The sequence below is a fragment of the Martes martes genome (genome assembly GCF_963455335.1).
Source record: "Martes martes genome assembly, chromosome: 1".
Lineage (NCBI taxonomy): Eukaryota > Metazoa > Chordata > Mammalia > Carnivora > Mustelidae > Martes > Martes martes.
Genome location: NC_137888.1, coordinates 180,528,447 through 180,553,290, shown reverse-complemented (window position 1 = coordinate 180,553,290; position 24,844 = coordinate 180,528,447). Strand labels below are relative to the sequence as shown.

Sequence of the window (24,844 nt, the reverse complement as noted above, 5' to 3'; positions counted from 1 at the left end):
GCCCTGAATTGGGCTCCCTGCTCAGCAGAAAGCCTGCTTCTCCCTCTTCTTCTCCCTCTGCTGCTCCCCCTGCTTGTGCTCTCTCTCTGTCAAATAAATAAATAAGATCTTTAAAAAAACAGTGAGAGGTGTGTGTGACAAGCATTTGCAAAAGAGTAAAGTATTAAAATATGGGTAAGTGTGACAATAATTATAATTTTTTGTATGCTTTTTCTTTTGTACATTCAATAGATACAATCTTTGGTTGAAATGTTTTTATCACCTTTTTAAAGAAGGGGTATATATTCCTAGGGCTAAATCATTAATGAAGAGGGGTTACAGTGCCATCTATCAGGTGGCCAACTTTTTATTATGTGGATTAATGGTATGGCTTCCCATAGGGAAGTGTCTAAAGGAGTGAAAAGTTTTTAGAGTGATTGATTGCTCAAACTCTTTTGGTTGCAAGTAACAAAAATCTAAACCATAATAGTATCAGCAAAAAGGAAAGAATTTTAGGCTTGTATCTCTGGAAAACCTAAGGGTATCTGTTTCTCTGATTGTTGATCTTACCCCATGGTCTCAGTTTTGGTCAGCTTCCCTATGTGGCCATAAATAATTAGTTTTAAGTTGTCTTCCTTGGAACATCATACTTCCACACATCAGTCTTTCCTGCTTGCTCTACAGAAAAGTTCAAAGGAGAACTTTTAGCCATGTTAGTGTCTTCTGTCCATCTCTAAAGGAATCGCTGTTGCTAAGGAAAAGGGGCCATTTATTGGTCAGGATTAATTCACGTACCCACTCCCATTAGGTGGCAGATGACATTCTAATCAATAATTCTGTCACATGTGATAGAAGAGAACGTTTCCTTAACCCAGAGCAGATGAGACCAGAAGAAAAGGTGTAGGGGAAAAAATAGCGGTTATCTGTGTGTACCTCAGGGCAACCTTAGCTCAGAGCCCTACCCTACAGGTCTCTCTGGAAGGTGCACTTTGTTAGAAGTAAATTCAGGGCTCTTAGCTTTCTCGACAGTTTTTTCCCCCTTCAGGTTTAGTTCGTTTGGTCTAGTAGGTCACTCTTTGATGTAATGAGTGACATAATGGACTATTTCATTACAATTCTAAAGAGGTTATACACTGCAGTTCTAACATGAAGTTCTTGATAACCTTTAAGGGGTCAATGGAATCTCGGAGAAGTCCAATCACCAGTCCAGCCTCCTTAGAGTTTTATCCAAGGATGATCATTTAGTTTACTACTTCTGGAAGGACAAACGCACAGATGAAGTGTTGGTCTGAGAGGAATATCTTCAAGATACAATAGATGAAAGAATGATCATTGAGCAGCGTTTTTATAGACCATAAATCACTTTCCCTTGCATTTGACCTTGCAACATCTTCTAAGACAGGTTTGCCAATCTCCTCTGTTACAGATGAAGAAATTGAGGCTTCTAATCATCAGTGACATGCCCAAGATTACATAGTGCTTTAGACAGGGATTTAAGGATTTCAACTTTGAGTCTCATAAGTTTAAATGCCACCCTGTAACTCTACTGCCTCCCTGATGCCTCCAGACATTTTTAAAAGAAGGAACACATCCTTTTGGAACTAATCAGAGGGAAGGTCTGGAGGTACAAATGAGCCATATCTAAGCCTGTTATTTTGTTACCTAAATGGGTGCCAGAAAGCTCAGGTGGGAGGATGACACCTCAACAATTCATTCACCCCCAAATTCACTCCTGAATTGTTAGGAAAATCTCGTTTGAACTCCCAGCCAACTGAGAAATTAGAGGCAGACAGGCAGACAGTGACGACGTTGTTTTGTAACTTTGTGCCTTTTAAAATTAACAGAAACTTTGAAGTGCTGCTTTAGATTAAAAGTGGCTAACCGGATATAGGGAAAAGAGCCACTCAGCTGGATGAATAGTATTGTAAAAGTCCAGACTGAGTTATAGAAAAGGAATGCAGAAGAAAAATTTTTACAATAATGTTTTAATTATAATACGAAGGCAAATTCCTCCACTCCACTCCAATCCGAGGACAAGCTGATATGTCGCAGAAGCGCTGGGAAGCATACAGCCTGATAGTAAGTCCTTTTATTTTAAGGCAGGCTTGAAGGCTAAAACTTTCCAGTGCCCAAACCCTTCACGATTTAAAAAATATATATATTTTATTTCATTACGGAGTTGGCGTGCCCTCGCAAATGTCTGAACTGGGAGTAGGGGCGACGGGAGGAGAGCAAGACTGAGTCCATTCTTATTAATATTAAATAGCCAAGTCTGTACCCTTGAAGCAACTCGGGAGAGAAGAGCGAGAGGAGCTGCTGACATTGACAATGAATCCAAACAGGAGTTGCAATAGCGGTGTCCACCACGTTGCCTCTGCCCCCGCCTGGCCTTCTGGGAGTTGTAGTTTTCGCGGGAGCGGCTCCCCCGGCGAGCCGGGAACACCCCGTCCGGGCCGAACTACAGATCCCAGGCAGCGCGCGACCGCCCGCCCCTCCCGCCCGGGTGCGAGTGTAAACTCGCCGCGCCGGGGCGGGCGGCCGCGAGCGGGCGAGCGGGCTGAGCTGGGCACTGCGCGGGGTCGCACCGCTGAGGGGACCCAGGCCCCGTCACCTTCCCTTTGCCCCGGGGCTCTGTTCTCACTTTCGAGCAGTGGAAGGACGGGAAGCGGGAGCCATGCAGTCGGAATCGGGGATCGTGCCGGATTTCGAAGTCGGGGAGGAGTTTCACGAAGAGCCCAAAACCTATTACGAACTCAAAAGTCAACCTCTGAAGAGCAGGTGAGTGGTGACAGCTGGAGGGAGGCGCGGCGGGCGGCTGGGGGGCCCCGCGCCCCACACTCTGGGGCGGGGAAAGCCGCTCGCCCGGGCTCTGGGACAAGGACCCCGTGTCCTTGCCCGGGGGCAGAGGGCGAACTGCCCCCCGCAGTTGGGGGCCGCGCCTGCCGGGCCGGTACACCCCTGGGGGGCTCCGCGCAAGTGCGCGACGGGGGCGCCGCGGGCAGCCCGGGACGGCCGGCCCAGGTGAGGGGTCTCTCGGCTGGGGATACCAGCTGCTGAGATCGGGTGGGGGCTGGGGAGGGACCTGGCGCGCAGGTGGGGGAGGAGGAGCGCGGGTCCCGGACCCTGTCCGGGTGGGAAAGAGGAAAAAAAAGAGTTTCTCGTGAACCCCTTTTCTGGAGATCCTAGCGGGTTGAGGACTCAGAGAGGGAGTGCTTGGGGTGGATTGAGGCGCGAGGGAAGCAATTAGTTCGTCTGTTGTCGCCTCCTAGGAGTCGGGCTCCTCTGGGAAAGCCCGCCCCTGGCCGCCTCCAGGTGATGCTTCCCGAGCCCCGCCTCTCACCTTGCAGACCTCGCCACCCGCGCGCGGGCGGGTTTGGGGCCGCGGGTGGGCGTGTCTCCCGTTCAGGTTAAACTCCCTAGGCAATAGAGTTCCATTCAAATCCAGGCCTTCCCTGGAGGGGAAGAAGCCTTGGAACTGGAGGATATTGGGACACACCTGCTTGGCAGGGCCCCTGCTTGGCCGCGACACGTGTTTTATTTGCTGGGGACTGCTCCAAAACTTTCTGGAGAGAAGTGAAGACACCCGCTGGTCTGGCGCCCCACCACGTCGAGTGCCCACTTCCTATGCTACCTCCATTTCCACTCGTCCATCGGAATGGGTTGGGTATCTTCCTTTCACTGTCCTGTGGTCCCTCGGGGCATTTCCACTGTTTACCAAGAGGGAGATGGGCATTTGAGGTTGTGATAGTAGAGAAGGATTTATGTCCACCCCTTTCAGTTGAGAAAGAAGATGAGGCTCTGCCGGGAAGGTTCAGCAGTGCTTCTGTACCCATCTCAAACCTTCCTGCCTGCCCCTCGCAGTGGGCAGAGTCTGGGTGAAGGGGCCTGGCTGGCAGACTGCGAGAGGTTCTAGAAATCAGGGTGGAGGAAGAGAAGGGCAACTGAATCAGGAGGGAAGTAGTATGGTCTTTGCTTCTGGGGCGCGTGGGGCTGGTATTTGTTCTGGTGGCAAGCAGCACCAGGTTCGTTTCCTTCAGGGCTGTGTCAAGACTCTGAATCCAAGTCTGGGAAGAAAATCTGGGAACGACATACCCACTGACTGGGCTGCTAAAGCAGTCTCTTTGCAGAAGCTTGAAGGGGATTGGAAGGAAATGCAGCTAGATGCCTAAAACCAGCCTTTAGTTGATGGTTTCTCTTCATAATGGCTGTTTTGTGTGTGAGCATAGATTGTGTGTGTTGGGGGTTGGGGGTTTTGAGTAATATTGTGTAAAGGGTATTGTTGGTTATGCTCACTGGGGCTTTATGTGCATTCGGCTGAAGGGACCAGTGTTTTACCGAGCAGTCTCTGCTTTTGCTTCTATAAGCAAATGCTTACATGGCCAGAATGAGGGAGTGAGTGTTTGAGTGTGTGTGTGTGTGTGTGTGTGTGTAGTCCTGAAAGAAATGAATTAACCGGACTGTTTGGAACATTTTTGATGGGAGCTGATACATAACATTAAATGAGTTTGAGAGAGTGAGGAAAATACCATCTGGAAAAACCCAAATGAGTGCCATGAAACTCATGTTGAAGGATTTGGGCCTGTTCTTTTTCAGAGTCGGCAAAAAATTACTTGCAAGGGTGAACGTCCTCGGTAGCTAGCTAGCATGTGTAAGGAAAAATGTGGGTACGTGGGAAGCAATGGCTTCACACGTTGAAGCTAGAAACAGGTGCGGGACAGAACCGGTATGGAGAGGAATGCTAAATTAAAAAAGTTGTTGTAAAACTTGTCTGTGGAGCAGACACATGCTCTTTGAAATAAACCAGTTAAATAAAATCTGTGAATAAATATATGGGGTTGGCAAAATTTCCCTATACTGTTTTCCACAGTTGTCTAACTTATTGTCATCGGCATCTGTTGTGTGACTTTAAAAGGGCTACATGTTGTTGGGGGCCTCCTCATGGCTTTTTGTCTGAAGTCTTTGCCAGGGCACCTCCCTTCTTGTAAGTGTTGGTTGGAAAAAGCAGAAATGGAAAGGTTAAGACTGCCGTAGCCATTTCGTCTATCAGTTATACTCTCTGGATTGTGTCTTGGAGTTGAAAATGTGTTCAGAGTCGGCCCACCTCTCAACAGCTCCTCTGCTCCCTCTTTGGTCCAAGTCCTCACCAGCCTGTGCCAGGGTGATTGCTGTAGTCTCTTAACTGCTCTCTCGCCTTCTCCTCTTACCCTTTCTGGTGGATTTTCTACATGGCAGCCTTAATGTTCCTGTTAAAATCGGTTCTCGACGGGGGGCAGATTTTTGCCCCCCCCAGGGGTCATTTGACAATGTCTGGAGATACTTCTGGTTGTCTGAATGAAAGGGCATCAGTACTGGTCTTCAGTAAATGGAAGCCAGAGATGCTGCTAACCATTCTGTAAAGCACAAGAGAGCCCTGGCAACAGAGAATTATCTGGCCCTCAATGGTCATCGCCAATGCTGAGAAATGGTGAGTTAAAACGTGCCACATCATGCCATTCTCTGCTTAAAATTCTCCAGTGGCTCCTGGCTTCAGTAACACTCTAAATCCTTTAACTGGCAAAAGGCAGCCTATATGGTCAAGCTCCCTGTCAGCTCTGAGTTCATGAGCTGTCGCCCAGCTCATTTTGTCGCTGTTCCTGGAACACTCCAGACCCCTCCATCATAAGGCCTTTGTATGTTGTTCTTACTGGTGCCTCTGTGTGGACCATCTTTGCCCAGAGAGCCACAGCGCTCACTTCCTCACCAACTTCAGGTCTTACTTTTAATACCCTTAGCAGGCCCATCCCACTATGTACAATTGCTTTTCCTCCAGACTCTAATCTTCCTTGCCCTGCTCTATTGGTTCCATAATATTTATATTACAACTGACTTTGTCATTTTTAATATGTTATGTTTATGTTTCTCCCCAGTAGACTGCCAGCTTCAAGGGAGCAGGGTTTCTTTCTGTCCCTTGTTTACTGTTGTGCTCCTAGAATCTAGAGCAGAGTTTCTCAACCTCAGTGCAATTGACATTTCGTGCTGGATAATTCTTTGTTGTGGGAACAGTTCTGGGCATTGCACGACGTTCAGCAGCATCCTTAGCCTCTGCCTGCTCGAGGCCAGTAACCTCCTGCCCCCAGTTGTGACCACTGGAAATGTGTCCAGACCCTGCCAGATGCCCATGAGGGGCACAGTCACCCCTGTTTCCGAACAGTTGGCCTAGAACATTGCCTGGCACAGTAATGGTTCGTTGTTTGAACGGGTGTTACTTTCTCTTTTAGGACTCTACTTAGGATGGGGTGCTTGGTTCTGATTTTGCATTCAATATTGCAGCCTTTTAAAATAGGTATCCGCCAAGGTCTCTCCAAAGAGGAGCTTATGTACTCTTTGTTTGGGCTAAGCTCAGATGTGCAGGTGTTTTATGAGGAAAGACAGTTTCATTCCTAAGCCAGACCTTCTGGCCTTTAGGAGTGTGAAGCTTCTGGGTTTAGATCACGTGAACCCCCTTTTGGTCATATTCAATGGCAAATCTGTGTGAGAGGAAGACACATGCTATGAGGGAAGGTTCTGATAAAGAATTGCTTGCAGTTTGGTTTCCTCAGCAAGGTTTTGTTTGTTTGTTTGTTTTTAAATTTTATTTATTTGAGAGAGAGAGCACAGAGAGAGAGAGAGAGTGAGAGAGTGAGAGGGAGAATCAGACTCCCTGTTGAGCAGAGAGCCCTCCCTGGGGCTTGATCCCAGGACTCTGGGATCATGACCTGAGCCGAGCCACCTAGGCGCCCACCCCTGCATCCCCCAGCAAGGTTTTTGAAGCCTTTGTGTGCGCTCCTGGGAATGAGCTCTGAATGGTGGGTGGCAGGGGAAAAGTGCCAGATATCAAGGGTGAACCCAGAATTCACACGTTGGCACAGTCCCACCAGGGAAACACATGTGGAGCTGTTCAGTGTGTTCCTAGCAGTGCAGGAACTCTCTGTAGGGCTTTGGGATCTGAAAACATTTTAAAACATGGTCACATCTCTCAGGTTTAAGGTTCTCTTGTTCACTTGACTAGGTGTGAAATTCTGTGGCTTTGTAGTCACTAATGCCCCTTTCCTGGACAGACTTCAGAATTGACCGAATCTATTTCCAGTTTCCTCTCGTCCAAAATTTTAGTTGCATTTTAGGTAACTGTTGTCTAACTTCCTGTGAATTAGAAATGGGAATGAGATTCTTAGATTTATTATGGCAAGATAGGATACAGCTGTAGTTCCCAAATGCTGATTCACAGATGTGTGAAGTTTTCACAGGTTTGTGGTGAAATGAGAAAGACAAAGACTATTGTGGCGCATGCACACGCACACGCACACTCACACATTTTAGTATAAGGCCATTGCTGTTTCTTGGATTTATTCTGAGATTTTTTTTCTCCTGTTTTCCTATTAAAAGTACCCTTTCTGAACCTGCATGTTCTCTACTCTGTCTTTCCCTTTTATTGCAGGCTGGGACCCAGACACGGTGGTAGTTATTTTGCTTAACCATAAAGCCAAGGGCAATACCCTAGGGAACACGGAGAAGACAAGATTAGAAGGAACATGGACATATGAACGAACTTGTGGAACACAGCTGGCTCTCCATCTGACCTATCAGTTCGAACTTCTACTTGAAAGAGAAATCTCTCTGATTAAAATATTTTTAAATATTTTATTAAATATAATATTTAATATAAAATATTTAATATAAAAATATTAAAATATTTTAAAAATATTTTTTAAAATACACTTTTTTGAAATGATAATCCATTCTTGGCAAAACAAAACTGTCAATCTCTTACTGGTTTCTGAGAGTTTTCTTGATTTTTCTGTCTGATCTGCGGGGAACTGCCAGCATTATTCTGACATCACTGTCTCTAACTAGCTGGGTGACCTTGGTCAGGCTGGGTGACCCCTGCCTTCAGTTTATTCATCTGACTAATGGAGGCCTGCATCCTAGGGGTCTTAAAAACAGTAGCTGTGACATTGACTGTGGGAGAGTATTAGCATGGTGCCAGGCACATAGTAAGGGTTCAGTAAAATGCTAGCAAATGGTGTTCTGATTATTAGTTCTTACTTCTTTATTACTTAGCAGTGAGTCCTGACATTCCAGAAGGTGTTTGCCTTTGGTTCTCTTTGGCTTTCTTCCCTAAGGCCAGAGTTGTTGGTGAACAACCACCAGTCTTCTAATGAATACCACCACTTAATGAGGTATTCAGAGACATTTTTTCACATTTTATATTTTTGATCCAACCCATAAAAATTTATTTGTGCTGGTTAAAAAAAAAAAGCAGTTGTGGTCTCAAACCTCATATTCAGCGCGTGTCTACTGAGCTCTGGTATGTGCAAATTAACACCAATAAACATAGTTAACATTCATGGAGCACATACCCTGTGCCAGGGTTTTTATGTATGTGGACTTAGTCTTTGCAAAAACTTGCATGAGATGATAATAATGAATAAAAACAACTAGGATGTTAATTATAATTTTTGAAACTAGTAATTCTTACACAGTGCTTAGCACCCGGCCGGACTGTATATTTTGCTTGTATTAATTCAGTTAGTTTTCCCTTCAGCCTTGGATGTATGTATTTTTATTATTCCTATTTTTTAAAAATATTATTTATTTGAGAAAGAGAGAGAGAGAGAGAGAAGCAGACTCCCTACAGGAAGCCCGATACGGGTTTCGATCCCAGCACCCAGAGATCATGAGCTGAAGGCAAGACGTTTAACCGACTGAGCCACCCGGGTGTCCCTTATTATTCCTATTTTACAGGGAAAGAAAATGGGATATAGTAAGTGGATGGGCCTGCTTTTAACCTTAGACCGCCTGGCTCTAGCCCCAAGCTCTCGTGCACTAGCCATGTAAGAGGACCATGCACAGCAGTGGAAATGCAGCACTGTATAGTTCTGTACGTTCTCCAAAGCTCCCAGCGGGTGAAGGAAAGAACACATGGCCCCAGCTAAACATACGAGGCAGAGTGTGAGCTTATGGGGAGGTGGGCGTCAGCAATGGACCTTTCCCAGAGGAAGGGACATTGGAAGCCAGTTTTGGGAACAGGTAGGGATATTTGCATTTGGCCTTGAAGGTCAAGCAATACTCAAGCATTATTTCTCTACAACATTCAATAAAATGTTAGCCCTCTTGGAGGACATGTCCTAAAATGGACTTCTGGAGGGTTTGGTTGCCTTTTAAATGTTTCAGTAGACTCCCGAAACTTCCTGAGGGTCTGGGAGTACCTGGTGGTGGCAGAGACCAGCTGCACACAGACGGCTTCAGAGGGAGCCATGACGAAGTGCTCCGCGCAGGCTTTGCCACGTGACTGCTGCATGTGTGTTCAAGACACTTAGCTTCTGGGCCTCAGTTTCTTTAACGGTAAAATGGGGTCAAGAGAACCATTCTCTTACCTTTGGGTTAAGTTTTAAAGTGGAAATAAAATCTGTTAAAGTGCTTTGCAGAGGGCCTAGCACATATTAGTAATACAATTCTTTCTTTTCTACTTTACCGTGGACATTTTGTTCTTCTTCATGACAATAGCTAAGACACGTATAGATCTGTGAATCTGAAGCCAAATAGGCAAGATCGAGGTGCCTCACACTGGCAGGTGTTCAAGTCTTATTATGCAAATGAGTTTTGTGGTATGATTAGATGGGAAATTTGATTAAAGTGGATTGTAAGTGTTGGTTCTGCGTGTTATTAGAGATTTCCTTTTCCTGAGTGTGGCTATTTATGGAATTTATTTAAGTGTATGTATGTGTGTGTGTTTTTAATTGCCTTTGAGTTCTGCAGTGCAGTTTGCACAGGCTGATGTTTATATCTGCTCCAGTTGTGCAAGAAGTGGAAAATATCCTTTTTTTAGAACAGGTCACATGTGCTTACTGTCAGGAATAGGACCTCAGTGTAAAAAAATGTATCTTGGGACAAATCAAAGTTACTAAATTTCTCCCTCCAACTGCTTTGTTTCAGAACTGGCAGTATTAGGATAAATAATAGGGAAAAAAAAAACCACTCAGCTATTTTTTTTCGGGGGGGGCATTTTTCAAGGACAGTAAGCAGGAGTTTCACTTGTTTTGTGTATGTGTTTGCATGGGTGTTTTAAGTATGAAATGTACTTTGCTGTTAGGTTTGTCTCACCAAAGTAAATTATAAAAATATGTTTGACTCCACTCCAGTTATATGCATAATTTGGAGAAAATAATCAAGAAAATGGGTCAGAGATACTAAATGGAATTACTACAGGCTTTTGATAGTGTAAAGACAAGTTGCGGTTTATAAGATGGTTTTTGTGAGTCTGGCAAACATTTCTAGGGTGGGGGATTCCACTGAGTCATGAAGTCTGTCTTTATAGAGGCAGATGTAGGCCGAGGGCAAGAAGACCTGCAGGCAGGTCTGGATCTCTTTTGCGATTCCTGCCCCCCCCCCCCCCCCCCCCCCGCTCCTGTTCTCTGTTCCTGAGGTCTTGGGGCAAGGACCAGGCTCCTCCTTTCTCTAGGTTGATTCTCAAACATGGCTTCCTTATTTCTTTCCCTCCTTTGGCCTTTCACGCAGGCCACGGAGAACAAAGGGATACACCTTTGCGGGGTTCATGCGAGACCTCTCTCCTGAGATTCAGAACCGTGAGCTCCTTGTCTCCAAGTTTCAAAATTTCCGTGGGCTTCTCAAACAATGGGCGCTGCCCCAAGTGTGTTGCAGATGATAACCTATTGGTTGTTTTCCTCCTGAGTCAGAAGTTGAGGCAGGGGGAAGAGTGAGGCAAAGGTGAGAGAAAAACCCACGGGGAAGTAAATGGAACCTCAGAATCATGAGGACCCTAGTGTCCTCCCCAAGGTGCTTCTAAAACATCCCTCAGTCACTTTAAGCAGAGGCTGTCTAACTTTGGGTCAGAAGGACCTCAATTTATTTGTTTTTCCTTTTCTCCCTCCTTACAGAAGTTATTTATTAAGCACCAATGGTGTGTCAGGCTCTGTGCTGGCCGGAGGGAATCAAATGTAGAACCAGACAGGCCAGGTTCCAGCTACCGTGGCGTTCCATTTTGGAGATGGGAACATAGTTAATAATGTACCAAATAAATGGACAGTATAATTTTTGTTGCTCAATAGGGTGTAATTGATACAGTGTGATTGGGAAAGAAGGGGATTTTTTGATTGGATCTGATATCAGATCCCATGACCTCATGGAGGAGGTGATTTTGAGGCAAGACCTGCGTGTCTGAAAAAAAGTGTGCAGATCTTGGTGCTACCACTCACTAGCTGTGTGACTTTGGACAAGTTACCCAACCTCTTCAAATGTCAGTTCCCTAACCTCTTTGAATCTCAGTTCCTTCTTTTGTAAAATGGGGGCAGTAGCTACCTTGTAGGGTTGCAGTGTGGATAAAAGGAATTGCCTATAAAGCCACTAACATTAGGCTTCACCTCATAGGTGTTAGGAGACACACAGGACTGGTTTAAAGCCATACATGAATAGTGGAGAAAAATACAGACATTAATCTTCCCTGTAACTGTTTATAACTTGGATTTAAGTGTTTTCCTAATGTTGAGTGAGTCACAGATTTATGCTTGTCTTTATAAACCTAAGCTTGGACTGAAACTGGAGATGTCTCTTGTTATTTTTATTATCCTTTCTTTCCTCCAGGATCATCTTACTTGAGTTGTCCCCTTGCTCTTTTCACTGTTGTTGCATTGAGATCATTCATGTTTGACCAGGCTTTGCCTAGAAATGGTTTCTGGTTGGATTTTGAATTAAGTTTTGGTATAAAGGAGAAGGCCAAGGGCCCTAGAATTAAAACGTCGAGCTTAAGAGTCATTTAACACAATATACACGTACCCCACGAACAGCTCTTACGGAACTCCTGACTTGCAGTCCTGTGTTTCAGCCCCTAGATCACGCTTCCTCTTCACACTGATGTGAAAATGTCAGTGTTGGTGCAGAAATGGAAATTCAAGAAGCCTCTCTTCCCACACAGCACCTCAAGCTTTCCTCAGTGTTGACATCTACAGGCAATAGCACGTTTTTAATTCAACAACTTAAAACAAAAATCTTCAAAGCATTCGAATTCCAGTAGCTGTGTTCTTTGATTCAAGTACTCATGGAGTGGTGACTTTCAAAAGGAAAAATCCTGGGTCATGTGAGAACAAATATTTTAAATCCAAATGCAGTGGGTTACAGGTCTGTGGAGTGCACGGGTAGAATCCTGTCCTTCTATAAGAAAATTGTGGTTTGTTGAGCAACTTCAGGAAGGCATCTGTGGCCTTCACCCTCACCACCCCCGCCCCTTCCCCAAAGTGGGATAACTTGCTGAATCATTCACACGCATTTGTCTGTGTTCCTCTGTGATCAAAGGCAGAATGGGAAAAGTGGTTGTCTCCACTGTTGGGAATGTAGAACCTACTTTGTAGAACACGTTTGCCTTCTAGGAAGCTTAACTTGTTTCGGTGAGAAGAAGATTTGAAGTTGGGAAGATTCATTTAGCCTGATGGCAGAGTTTATCTATAAAATTACAAACTGACAGATAGGAATGCTGCATTTCCTTCGGTACCTTTATTGTAAAATGTTCCTAAATACAAACTGGTTTCAAGACACATGTTTTGGGGCGCCTGGGTGGCTCAGTGGGTTAAAGCCTCTGCCTTCAGCTCAGGTCATGATCTCAGGGTCCTGGGATTGAGCCCCACATCGGGCTCTCTGCTCTGCAGGGAACCTGCTTCCTCCTCCTCCTCTCTCTCTCTCTCTCTCTCTGCCTGCCTCTCTGCCTACTTGTGATCTCTGTCAAATAAATAAATAAAATCTTAAAAAAAAAAAAGACACATGTTTTTCAGAGCATACATTTCAGTTTTGTAACTGGACATTTGAAACTTGATGAAAGGAAAAGCATGCAGAAACCCTTAAGATGATTTCCTGATGAGCTTGGAACCTAGCACAGTCCTGGTAAAGCCTACTGGAGGATCTCGGTGAGATCTGGCCATACTGTCTTGCTTGCATCTCTCCCAAGCAGCTGGAGAGAGTACTCTAAAATTGAGTCAGTGAACAGCCACACAGATAATGCAACAATCCCTCCTCCATCAAAAGAATTGGGTACATTATTGTTTTGTTTTTTAACCTTTGTAGTTTTTCAGCAAAAGATGGAAAGGTACTGTTGCTTTGTTGTATTACTGAGCCTGCATAACAGCACCATTTAAATTTAGAACATTGGCACCTTGGCTGGCAGAACCCTTTGCAACTAATTTATAATGCTTTTGGCAGAGAATAACTATGAATAAACATTAAAATAGTGTTGGTCAGTTAGGGTCATTTACTTTCAAGGGAAGAGGAGGACACCAGCCATGCATTCTTGAAAATTCCATTTATTTAGTTTTAAAAGAAGAGTTTGCAGTAGCTTAGTGAAACAGTACCTAAAAATATAAGCAACTAGCATGATTCCTGACATTCCAAATAAAAGTTTGTCCATTTGCTGCAAGGAAGCATGTTTGGAGGGTAACTGTTCGTGAGAAATTGGCACTGGCTTGCGTGGTGGACAATTGGTGTGTAGACTTTTTGGAACCATACCTTGCATCATCTTAGCAAGGTCATTTGTCCACTTGTCTTTAGGTAGGTAAACACTAATGATGTTTTATCTAAGTAAATGCTGTATATGTACATGCTAAATGATGGGATCCCGGAATGCAGTTTTAATGATACTGATTGCATATGGAAGCTTTCAGTCTTTGTTGATTCAGAAACGAACCAGAAGTTTTGATGGCACTTGCTTGGTCATAGCATCATAATCACTGAAAGGTGTGATTTAACAGCAGGAGGCTGAATGACAAGGACAGTTAATTGGGGTTTGTTTTTGGAGTCAGTGATACTGACTGAGTCAGTCATTCTGCTGGTCTGCTGTACCCTTCTTTCTCATTCTTGGGTTCATATACTTGGCATCTTTCTAGTCACTTCTCACTAACAGACAACTTCCCTTTCTTTATGTGTTTTCTCTCGTGGACACCTTTAGTTTGCCTGCTCATAGTCTCCTTTCCAAATTCCAGTAACAACCCCTTCCCACATGCTCAGCCCATCTGCTTCAGTTTCGCGGTTCTAGGAGTGGAGAATTTGACACAGGCCCTGCCACGGTTTTTTATCATGGAGATTGGTTTCAGGGAAGTACATGTTGACTAGTGAAAATGAATCCCAGGATTTTATTAGGGTGCTAACAGAAAGATTCTCCTTTTATTTCCATTGATCTTGAACTTTGGGGAGATGTCGGTGTTCAGAATAAAGATACCTCCTAGGCAGAGAACAAGCAAGTTCTTAAATTAGGTTAACGTTAGTTGGTGTAGCAAAGTGGCGCGCAACGGTCGTACGTGTAAATAGTTCCTGCTTGGCAGGCAGCTTTCCTCCACCTGGAAAATCAAGGACTCAGACTCCTTCTGTCTTCTGGTTCTCCCTTTGCCTAGGACCCTGGAGTCCTTCGTGTCTGGTGGTAAAAAGGAAGAAGAAGAGGAGAAGGCATAACTAAGGTCCAAAAGTGACAGGCCTCACTTTTGCTCAGATTCTGTTGACAAGGACCAGACTCCCATCTGTGCCTGGATGCAGGGGTGGGAGCTGGAAAATACAGATATCAGCTGGGCAGCGATGTTTGTGTGCTGGAGAAGTGTGCATTTTGGGTGGATGGCCAGCCATCTTTGCTGTGATCCTATTAGGAGTGTTTCACCTCCGGATCAAGTTGTGGCTTTCCTTGGTAGGCCTAGTTAGGCTTATCTTTGGACTTTTCTGTTATTTAACCAATAAATTCCTCTTCTAAGTATACATGGTTAGTTTGGATTTTCTGCCACCTGCGTGGAGACTGTCCATGCTTTTGTGTTGTCTGAATCCGACCTTTCTGCAGGGCTTCCTATTCTATGTCATTGAGTAAAATCACCACCCCAGTTCCCTTCAACAGCAGCCCATCCACCACCACCACCACCACCACCACCACCACCTGAGTGTAGTGACTTTCAACATGTGGCCCTCAGGCTTGTTATAAATGCACATTCTCAGACTCTACTGCAGTCCTACTCAATCAGACACTGGTGGTCAGTCCCAGGAGTCCGTGTCTTAATAAGCCCTCCACAGTTAGTGGTGCTCACTCATGTTTGAGAAAGACTGCCCTAATGCTGTCACCATAAATCCTCTGTCTCCATATGGAGTTGTGCTTATATTGCTGTTTTGGAATGAACAACTTCCTGGATTAGAATACATTTAGTAAAAAAAATGGGGTGCTGATTGTTATGATCAGGCTAGGGATGATCACTGGCAGTCATTCTGCACTGATTAAAAACCAAAAACCAAAACCCAAAAACTTTCCCTTCTAAAAAATTCACTTTTAGATCTACCCTAATGAAACCAGGGAAGGATTCTTGGTCTTCTGAATGTGATCTCTGGGTGACTTGGAGTTAACCTAGCTGCACTGCCCTAAGGAGCCCTGGCCTGTACCTCAAGACAGGGTTGTGATACAGACTCCAAGAGTGTGCAGTCACATGACTGAAAGATTTGATTGAGAAACAGGGTGATGATTTTGAGCATGCCCCCATGACCAAATTGTTTTTCACAAAACTTCTGCTGAATAAAATTTGAAATACGGCTTTCAGCCTGTTTTCCTGTCTTAATGAATTCCAGACAGTTTGCAGAGTGTAGGAGCTTCCAAAACAGGGGGATGGAATGACTGGGACCCGCCAGCCTCTGTCTTGTCACAGAAAGGGCGTCCTGACTTCATGGAGTCACTGCCCTTGTTCTGAATCTCACAGGGCCATTCACTTATCTGATGGAGAGGTATAGACTGCGGCAGGGAAGGACGAGGCCAAGGTTGTGTCAGACAAAAAGAGCCTATAGAGAACTGCCAGACTCCTTACTTTAGCAGGAAACTCAACCTTTACCCCTAATCTACTTAGACCCAGGCATTTTTTGTTTGTTTGTTTTGTTTTGTTTTGCTGTATGCTGACCTTCTTCAGAGAAAAGGCCTGCATCTCTTGGTGTAAACTGGTTAAAAGCCCTCGCCAGTTGAGGTCTAAAGTTCTGGGTGTAACCTTTAGAATAAGACAGATTTGTAACTTGAATTCCAATTTGACTACCTTTAGCCTTTTTTTTTTTTTTTTTAAATCATTGGGCAAGCTTTTCTTGTAGTTTTTATGTCAGTAGCAGGCTTGATGGGGCTCTTGGACATTAATATGATCTAGGCTATGGAGTCATCATGCGAATTAAAAGAAATAGGTGGGTGAAGTGCTCAGCCCCCAAACCTGGCTCTTGCTGCTGAGTATTTGGTCCCTGCATTCTGGTTCCCTTTGTATCCGCAGCATCAATAAGGGTTTGACTTGAAATGACTTTTTAGCCAGGAGGTAAAGGAGAGGGCCGTAGAAGAGAAGGGGGAGGCCTTAAATGATCCCAAAGCTGGAGAATCCGCAGAAGGATCTTTGAGAGCCGAAGCAGGTCAAGTAGTGGTGAACTGTGGGAAGCCTCGCAGGGAGGCTTTTTAAAGATGGCACCTGCTATTTACGGGTAAGGCGTTCCCTTTGTTGCCAGAACAATCTTTGTCTTTATCAACACGTTGCCTTTCATCATAATTACAGACTATAGCCAGGTGGAAGAATAAATAATAAGATGCGCTGATCGAGATTTCACAACACTGAACAGTCTAGCAGCCGAGCTGTATCGCTGTTTCCACATGCGAATCTGCCATTCCTAACTGTCAGCTTTCAACTTTGCCTCCAGTGAGTGCCGGCCTTATCTCTTCACATTTAACTCGGAGCCTCTTCATATAGCTGTCCTTATCCGAAGTAAGCCGTGATGCCCTGTGTTCCTGAACCTCAAAATCTTCATATCTTTTACTCTGTCAGGATTTTCCATCCTTGTAGCAAAGTATGGCTATTTTTGAGACTAGAGCCAAAGTTTTAATATTTTTTTTTCAAAAGAATTGTTCATTTCATGCTTGCTTTTTATCCTTTATCCTGAATTTTCTGAAAACTTGATTGCTCTAGTCCTTTGCATCTGTAGGGCCATTTCAGTTAACCATCTATTTGGGTTTCCATCTATTGGTTAAACTGATCCTGTGATAAAACTGAAATGTTTTTTAATCCACATCAATATGATAGCTTCCTTGTCTTTTATTTTTCCTACCTTTATTGAGGTATAATTGACAAATAAGAGTCGTGTACTTTTAAGGTGTACAGCTAGATGTTTTGATGAACATATACCACAATCAAATAGCTTGCTTTTCTTGAGCCTCAGAAAGTTTCTCCCCCAAACCATTGGCTAACGTGGTCACTAGAAAGCAGAAAGGGGGATGAGCCCAAATGGTAACTTTCTGTCTCAGGAGACAAGTATGCATGACATGGCATACATAAGTAGATGCCTTCATCATTGCGGTTTTGACCTGTTAGCTGGGTACCGGGTTACCTGCCTTATCAGATTGCTGTGAAGATTCAGTGAGGTACCGAGAGGACTTCCTGTAGGAAGCGTGCTGCAGATGCCGGCTCTCTGCTGGTGAGCCATGGCCCTACCATTCCTGCTGCACGACCATGAAGCCTTTCTCGGACCCCAGTGCACCCATGTGCTGCTGCTCGCGTCACTGCCATTAGAGTTTAGGGATTGGGGCACCTGCGTGGCTCAGTGGGTTAAGCCTCTGCCTTCAGCTCAGGTCATGATCCCGGGGTTCTGGGATCAAGTCCCACGTCGGGCTCTCTGCTCAGCAGGGAGCCTGCTTCCCCCTCTCTCTCTGCCTGCCTCTCTGCCTACTTGTGATCTCTCTGTCTGTCAAATAAATAAATAAAATCTTAAAAAAAAAAAGAATTTAGAGATTTACCTAAGAAGCAAAGAAGTGGTTAATCTATGCAAGTGCTATTGACTCCGTTGTTTGTCACTGGGGAGTAAATAAATAATTCAATTCCCCATAGCTTAAACCCCCCCGATCATATAGTCAGTTCTCAAAAGTTGGGAATATATGCAGCAAGTTTTTGGACACGTGCCAGCACTCATTTTTCTCCCCGAGTCTGCCAGGCCACTTTCCCCAACTCTCATCTGTTGTGTGCAGAGGAATGGCACTAATTTGATCAACAATTAATGGGAGACATGTTTTATAAGAATCCATGCACACATTCACACCAACACATACTGGATTCTCAAGGCCTCATTTTTCAGAGTATTTGCATCTTTTCTCTGGTATTATCATGACTAATCAAAACTTCACTCTTGGTTCAATAATTCCTGTCCTGAATTTTATAAAGAAACAGAGAAAATGACAGTTTTCCTCTTTCCGTGTGATTGAAACACACACACACACATGCGCGCGCACACACACACACACACACACACACACAGAAGCAAAGGACCATAGAGTTAGATGCTTTAGGGTAAGAACCAATGTGCTCAGAGAAGTCATGAGCACAGGGGAGAATGAAGATGAAGCCTGGGAAGGATGGTCAGATGTGGACAGTTGAAAGACCTTCTGAGTTCTGCTTTTTTGTGAGAGAGCAGGATGAATCAGCTGTGTAGGATGGAGTTGAGAGTTAACACACCCATATGTAGGGGAAGAGCCAGCCATTAGAGATGGACAAGGCGGTTTTGGAAGTTTTCAGAGTAGATTTGTTTCTTGGTCATCTAAATAGGGGGATATTAAGATATCTGACACCCTTGTTTTTTCAGAGTCATAGTTTGGGAATGATTTGCAAAATCCTTGGGCCAATGTTCCTTGCCCTAGGAGGTGAAAATGATTTTCAGTAAATATTCATAGAGCCCACTGTGGAGTCAGGAGATAATGTTGAGCATGAACCTTTGTCACTTTTGACAAATGGGTGGCCACCAAGGGATGGTGTGGAACCCAGATCAGGCCATCAAGGGCCAGGGGAACTCTTTCTGGGAGTGGGAAAGAACCCACTTGCTGGTCACATCAATTACCCTGTGAAAGAAATGTACTTTAAACTGGTACTCTCTGAAGACAGTCTTTAGTTGTCACTTCGTTTGATGCTCGTATTTAAAAGATGATGCCTATTTTAGGAAATCAAGCATCTTCTACCTATAAATAGGCTGATAGGTGATACTTATTGTCTGTCAGTTCTTACTTGAAAGACGCCCAGTGGGAATGGAGAATTTTTTCACTGAGCATCTCCAGGATCCAGGATAGCTAGTGTCTGACAAATAATCACTGAATAGAACACCTGGGTGGCTCAGTCAGTTAAGCGTCTGCCTTCAGCTTAGGTCATGATCTCTGGGTCCTGGGATCGAGTCCCACGTTGGGCTCTCTGCTCAGCATGGAGTCTTCTTCACCCTTTCTCTTCCTCTGTGCTTTCCTTCCCTCTCTCAAATAAATAAATAAAATCTTTAAAACAAATGCCGAATAAAAAATGTACAAAATGGGTGATGTGTTTCTTATGTACAAGAAGGAATCAGTACCTTTCAGGAACTCTGTTAAAGCACTTTCAGGAAAGTGTGTAAAATATTATCTTGACTTTTTTTCCTATTAGCTATGGGCCCTGAAGTTTTTCTGAGGCTCAGTTTTCTCACCTAAAATATGGGGGTAGTAGTGTTCCTTCTTGACATAGCTGTGAAGGTTGTAGAAGGTAATGTGTAATGTGCCAAGTGTATGTAAATGCTCCATTAAGCTAGTAGGGGCCATCAGTGTTATTGCTCCTATGGGTGCTCAGAGATGAAATAAATATGCAGTCAATTCTTGTTATTTGTGGTAGTTATGTTCTGTTAAACCACTGTGAACATTTGGTTAGAGGACACTACACCTTTGCTCCTAGAGGAAAGGCACAGTTTGGTTCCTGGAAGTCTCTGGTCACAACACGTTTGTTAATTAACTAATACCTAAATTTGTTTTATGTGTTTTTGTGTAAGGACACTTTATTTAATATATATTTGATTCACTGACATTGAACTCAAGGCCAGCAGTGCCGTAAGTCACACTGGATTGAACCTTCTCTAACAACTGTATTTCCTGGGTGAGGCACACCCTAGCCTTCTCGTGCAGAGTAACAGTAGTCTTGGGGACTGTCTTAAATGGTGAAATCACCTACAAAAACACAAAAATGCAAAAAGCATGGCACTAAATAAGCCTTGGAAAGGACATTTGTCTACTGTATGAGAACTGGAGCAAGTAGGCAGAGTGTCACCTTGTTGGATGTCAGTCGGGAATGCATGCATTGGATGACTCAACTTTTTCACCTCTTGGCACGTATCCACAAATGAGCGCAAAAATGCTACAAATATTAATTTGGGGGTTTCAAGTAAATTTTAGTAAGTAGGTGAATTTGCAAATGGGGGTTCCACAAACAATGAGGGTTGGCTATATTAAAAAATTGTTTTCTTCAATCTTGTTCCTCTAGCAATTCTTTCTCTGAGCTTAAAAACATGCTCACTTGGGAAAATATTTTCAAACAGTGTTTGCTCCAGCATTGTTGTGGATTATACGTGAAGGCACATTAACGAAGCTTTTCTAAGGACCCGATCTCCCATTTTTACATTTATTTGCCAATAAAAACGGTCCATTACTTCCAAATTTTTGAAGTTGAGTGGGACTGTTCAGATATGTTACTTTTAATTTTGACATATTCCAACTGTTCTTTACGAAGTAGAGTGTGGGAATGGGGCTCTGGAAAAAGAGCAGAGGTATTACGGGGGTCACTGGTGAAGAACCTAGCAGAAAGTGGTAGAATGAGGTAGATATTACGGTGTAGGCAGTTTTTCAAGAGACTGGGCTCAGCTTACTTCTCAGTGTATTGCAAATTAGCATATTATAAGGATCAGCAATTGTTATTGGAACCATGTCATTGTTATAAACATTACCTGAGTACTTGTTCTTGGAATTCTTTTAAGGAGAGAAGAGAAGACTTACTTTTAGTGGGGCCAGTGGTTTTAGGTTGCCTAGGAGGCAGATCACATAATTTAATAAAAACAAAGAAACCCAAACAGCAACAATAGCAACAGCAGCGCTTAGCATTTTTCAAGCCCTTACTATGGGCTGTGCCTTGCATTGATGCTTTCACCTCTTAAACTTTGAAAAGATGAGCTCAGTAGGGTTAAAGTCATTCAAGTTGCCTGTTGCTTTGCCTGTCATAGGTAGCCTGCCTTATGGATCTTCATACTGTATTTATGTGTAGGATAAAAAGAATTGCTTGTTCAGTTTGTCTCTATGTGTGTGCACATGTGTGCACATTTGTGTGTGTGTGTGTGTGTGTGTGTGTGTGTGTGTGTGTGAGGCCTGGGATCAGGAAGGTGCCTATGTAAATTTTTTCCCTAGGTTTTTCCTGTGTTAGAAAAGTCAAAAAGCAGAAGGGATGAATAATTTGGATCTGGCACAAGGACAAACATATTAACGCACTTCCTATCTACCAGGTACTGTGTTAAACACTTGAAATGCCTTCTATAATTTAATTCTAATATGCAGTAGGTAAGATCCCATTTTATAGATGAACAAACTAAGCTTGGCCATCTTCATTCACTTGCCTAAAGCCATTCCAATAAGGGTGGAACCATGCCGTAAGCCGAGGACTGTCTGACTTTAAAGCTCACCTTCGTAACTGCCATACTGCAGTGGTTGGTGTGTATATTGGGGTACAGAGAGGGAGGCAGGCTGGGAAGTGATGAGGGGTGACAACTCCTGTTGATTTTGGAATAGAAAGAGGACTAGGTTTCTGATGAAGTAAAGATAGGAGACTCTGGGTGTGGTTGAACATCTGAATCCAAGAAAAATAGGTCTATCTGTTAAAGGTAGTCCTTTGTTTTCAAAGCTGTTTCTAAAGAAAGGAAGGAGTTTGGTGCTGAAGGCTCCAAGAAAGGTAGCAAAAGATGGGATGGCGGACGCTCAATTATTCATAAGGATATATGGTATGTAAGTTGTAGATGTTCCTCATTCCTCATTAAAGATCTTCAGATTTTCCTTGCTGATGACATCAAGAAATCTTATCTACATACCCGTACTTATGGTCTGCCACTGAACATAGAGCTCCCGACATCTTGATGTTTTTCACTTATCTTTCTTTTCTTATCGCTCCCTCCCTCTTCAACCTGACTCGTTAATTGCTTTTCCTGTGTGTCTTCATAAAGTTATAGCCAGTTTATTCCATTCTGGACTGTTTATCTTTGAATGCCAAAGGCCTTGAAACATCATAATGTTGTGTAATGAACATAACTTCTGCCTTGGCATGTGGGTGTTAAGAGCATTAGTCATTGCAAAGTATTGAGTTAAATATTTTCAATAAAAGGATATAATGATCTAATAGAGAGGAAGAAATTATAAAAATACTAGTTGGTGGCTTTAATGGTGAGCTATATATTTAGTGGGTTCCATCAGCAATGGGCTAGACATTCTTAGAATGAAGATAAAAACATTATCACTCCTTATTGGTGGGAGGGAAAAAGACCAATAGAGGGAGGGGGGGAAAGCACTTGATTCTTATATGTACTAAGAGAAAGGTAAACCATCTGAGTTTCCAGTGCTTCTGTTCTCACATCCATCTTTCACTAAATACCACAATTGCTGGAGATTTCCATGAGATATTTAGGATAGGGACTCCTGGGCTGCGTCTTGTTGGAAAGCCCTTAGCTTTGTAATCATTTCTTCCTTTTTTTTTTTTTTTTTTTTTTAAGAGAGCCATCAGGGCATCTTTGCAATACCATTAGAGAGCCAGGGACGTCCTGAGCAAACGAGATGTTTCTTTACCCATGGAGCTGATTTTATGAAGAGTTTTGGTCAGCATGAGTCATTGTGAAACTATGTACCTTGCTGCCCTGGTTTATCTGTAGACATCTCCCTGTGGCAGAAGATTGAATCCTCATCTCTCGCTGTCTCCCTGGGCATCTAAAGATGTTAGAGGTACATTGGTTTGCTTCTTGCTGGGGAGTGTGTGGTAGGTACTGGCCTTCTCTGATGGAACATTGCCTGGATGCGTGGTCAGTTGTCAGTGTAGCAGGTTGATGTGCTGTCTTATTTCCTGGGGTTGGAGGTTTAAACCAGAGACACCGGGTGCTGACTCTCCTTTACCTTTCCGGCTGGGCCTCTTCAGCCATTCCAGTAAACAACTTGGGAGCTCAATACCTTTCTTTCCTAGAGAAGCTCTGAACTAGGACATTACTTTCATATCAAAATAGAGGGCCTAAACTCTGTCTACGGCCACCACTAAAAATTTCTCGCCAAACTGGGTGTTTTCAAAGGAGGTCCAAGTCAAAATGTATCACTTAAGGGAAAAAATTGTTTCCCTTATATGTTATCTTTTACAAATGGATAATTATTTTCACAATCACCTTTGGAAGTTAGGTCATTTTTGGAGTGGGGGAGTGTGTGGAGGGGAGCTCTGTTTTCTCCCGATTTCCCTGCATTTGTGATGATATTTTGGGAAGGGTGATTGATCTCTAGTCCTCCTTTGTCTGATCTTGAATAGATTGTTGTCATTATCAACTGAATCCACAGATAAAGAGGTAGTTTTGAATGGGAGCCAAGTAACCTGTTGATGTAAAGTCTGTTTTACCTTTTATGATTCCCATCATTAGCGCCTCCCTCCTTTCCTGGCTCAATCCCCTGTCATTTTAAGTAGGCAACAATTACGGGTTTGCTAAAGAAGCTGGCTCCTGCTGCCAAGGATCCTATTAATTATCACTCTATCTCTAATTTAGCCTTTCTAGTGTTGAGAGAAGGTGCACGTAAGCGTGTGGCAGAGCGGCTGCCATCACATCTTCTTTGTAATAATCTCCTTTCTGGGACAGTTCAGCGGACTCAATGTTCAGCCAAAGGGCCGAGGTGGCCCTGGTGAGTGTTTTCAACTCTCTTGTACAGGTTGTTTGGGAGGTTAAGTTCTGGGTGGTTTTCTTCTCCCTTTGACTGTGACCTGAGTAAAAAGCTGATGGCTGGCATTTACGTTGGGAATTCAGACCTACTCCCGGTCCGTCTGTGAGCTCAGATGGGGCACCTCGAGAACACTGCGGTGGTTTCCCCACGAACTGATTTTCCTTCCTGGGGGAAGGGGAGCATGGAATCGATCCTATGCCTGTCTTCAAGAAGGTAATGTAGACGCTAATGAAAGTCACTTGGTTGATAGTTCCTTGTATAGCAGATTTTTTTTTTAAGAGACTGGTGATCTTTATATAATACTGAGTCTTGGTTTCTTACCATTCATCAGTGGCTTAGATCGCTTGCTGTTTGTTTTCAGAAATGTTCAGTTCACTTGTTGGAGTGGACCTTTTTTTCAGAAGTTCCACTGGATCATTTGATTAGGTTTGGAGTGCTTAAGCTTCCTTTTCCACTTTTTTTTTTTTTTTTTTTGTTATTTTTGGCAGTGGTGGTGTTTGAAGCTGTTGAAGTGATTCACTGCAAAGTGAATTAATTTTCCACATCTTCAGATGTGTTTTCCAGTCGCCCCCAAGTTTCTTTTCCCCCTCTCATATGATTCTGCAGTTGTAGTTCTGTCGCTCTTGTTCTTGCTGGAGCAAATATAAATGCTGATGTCACCGAATTTCTTAAATTACAGCTGGTGGGGATTAACAGAAATTGTAAAAGAATACCACTTCCTCATTTTGCTTTTTTCTTGACTAATTATTGTCCTTTCAAGTCGTGTAGGAGGATGGGGATTTGGAAGTAAGTTCCCTGTCCTGAAGTCAGGACAGCAATTTTCCTTTCCTTTTCTTTCTTTCTTTTTTTTTTTTTTTGTTTCTTCTGTTAAATGTTGTTTTTCAAAAATGATTTGGGTTAAGGATGCTCCTTGCAGACGCCCTTTTATAACCCTGGCAGACTTGCCCTACTCATGATTTTGCACATTGGGTTGTCTTCTATCCTGGGTGAAGGGTTTTGAATACTTCCCGTAAGTAAGTTTCCTTATATAGAATATTTTTACTCAACAGTCTTTTGCCAACTCCAGACGGTTACTGGTATTAGGTGAAGGGTTGTGATTCA

At 43.6% G+C, this 24,844-nt stretch overlaps 1 protein-coding gene across 13 annotated transcripts in view; it reads left to right on the top strand.

Moving 5' to 3' along the window:
- Positions 1 to 2,486: 2,486 nt before the first annotated feature.
- The window catches only part of MITF (melanocyte inducing transcription factor), a gene marked incomplete at its 5' end in the record, with an annotated part of 220,641 nt that continues 198,283 nt past the window's right edge, over positions 2,487 to 24,844 (top strand). For 5 of the 13 annotated variants that reach the window (XM_080822803.1, XM_080822800.1, XM_080822815.1 and 2 more), the window contains one exon: positions 2,505 to 2,757. In XM_080822803.1, the coding sequence (XP_080678929.1) occupies positions 2,654 to 2,757 (104 nt within the window). Of the gene's footprint in view, positions 2,758 to 22,702; positions 22,775 to 23,481; positions 23,705 to 24,844 lie in introns of those variants that run through there. The other 8 variants (XM_080822814.1, XM_080822812.1, XM_080822809.1 and 5 more) reach the window with 8 other exon arrangements.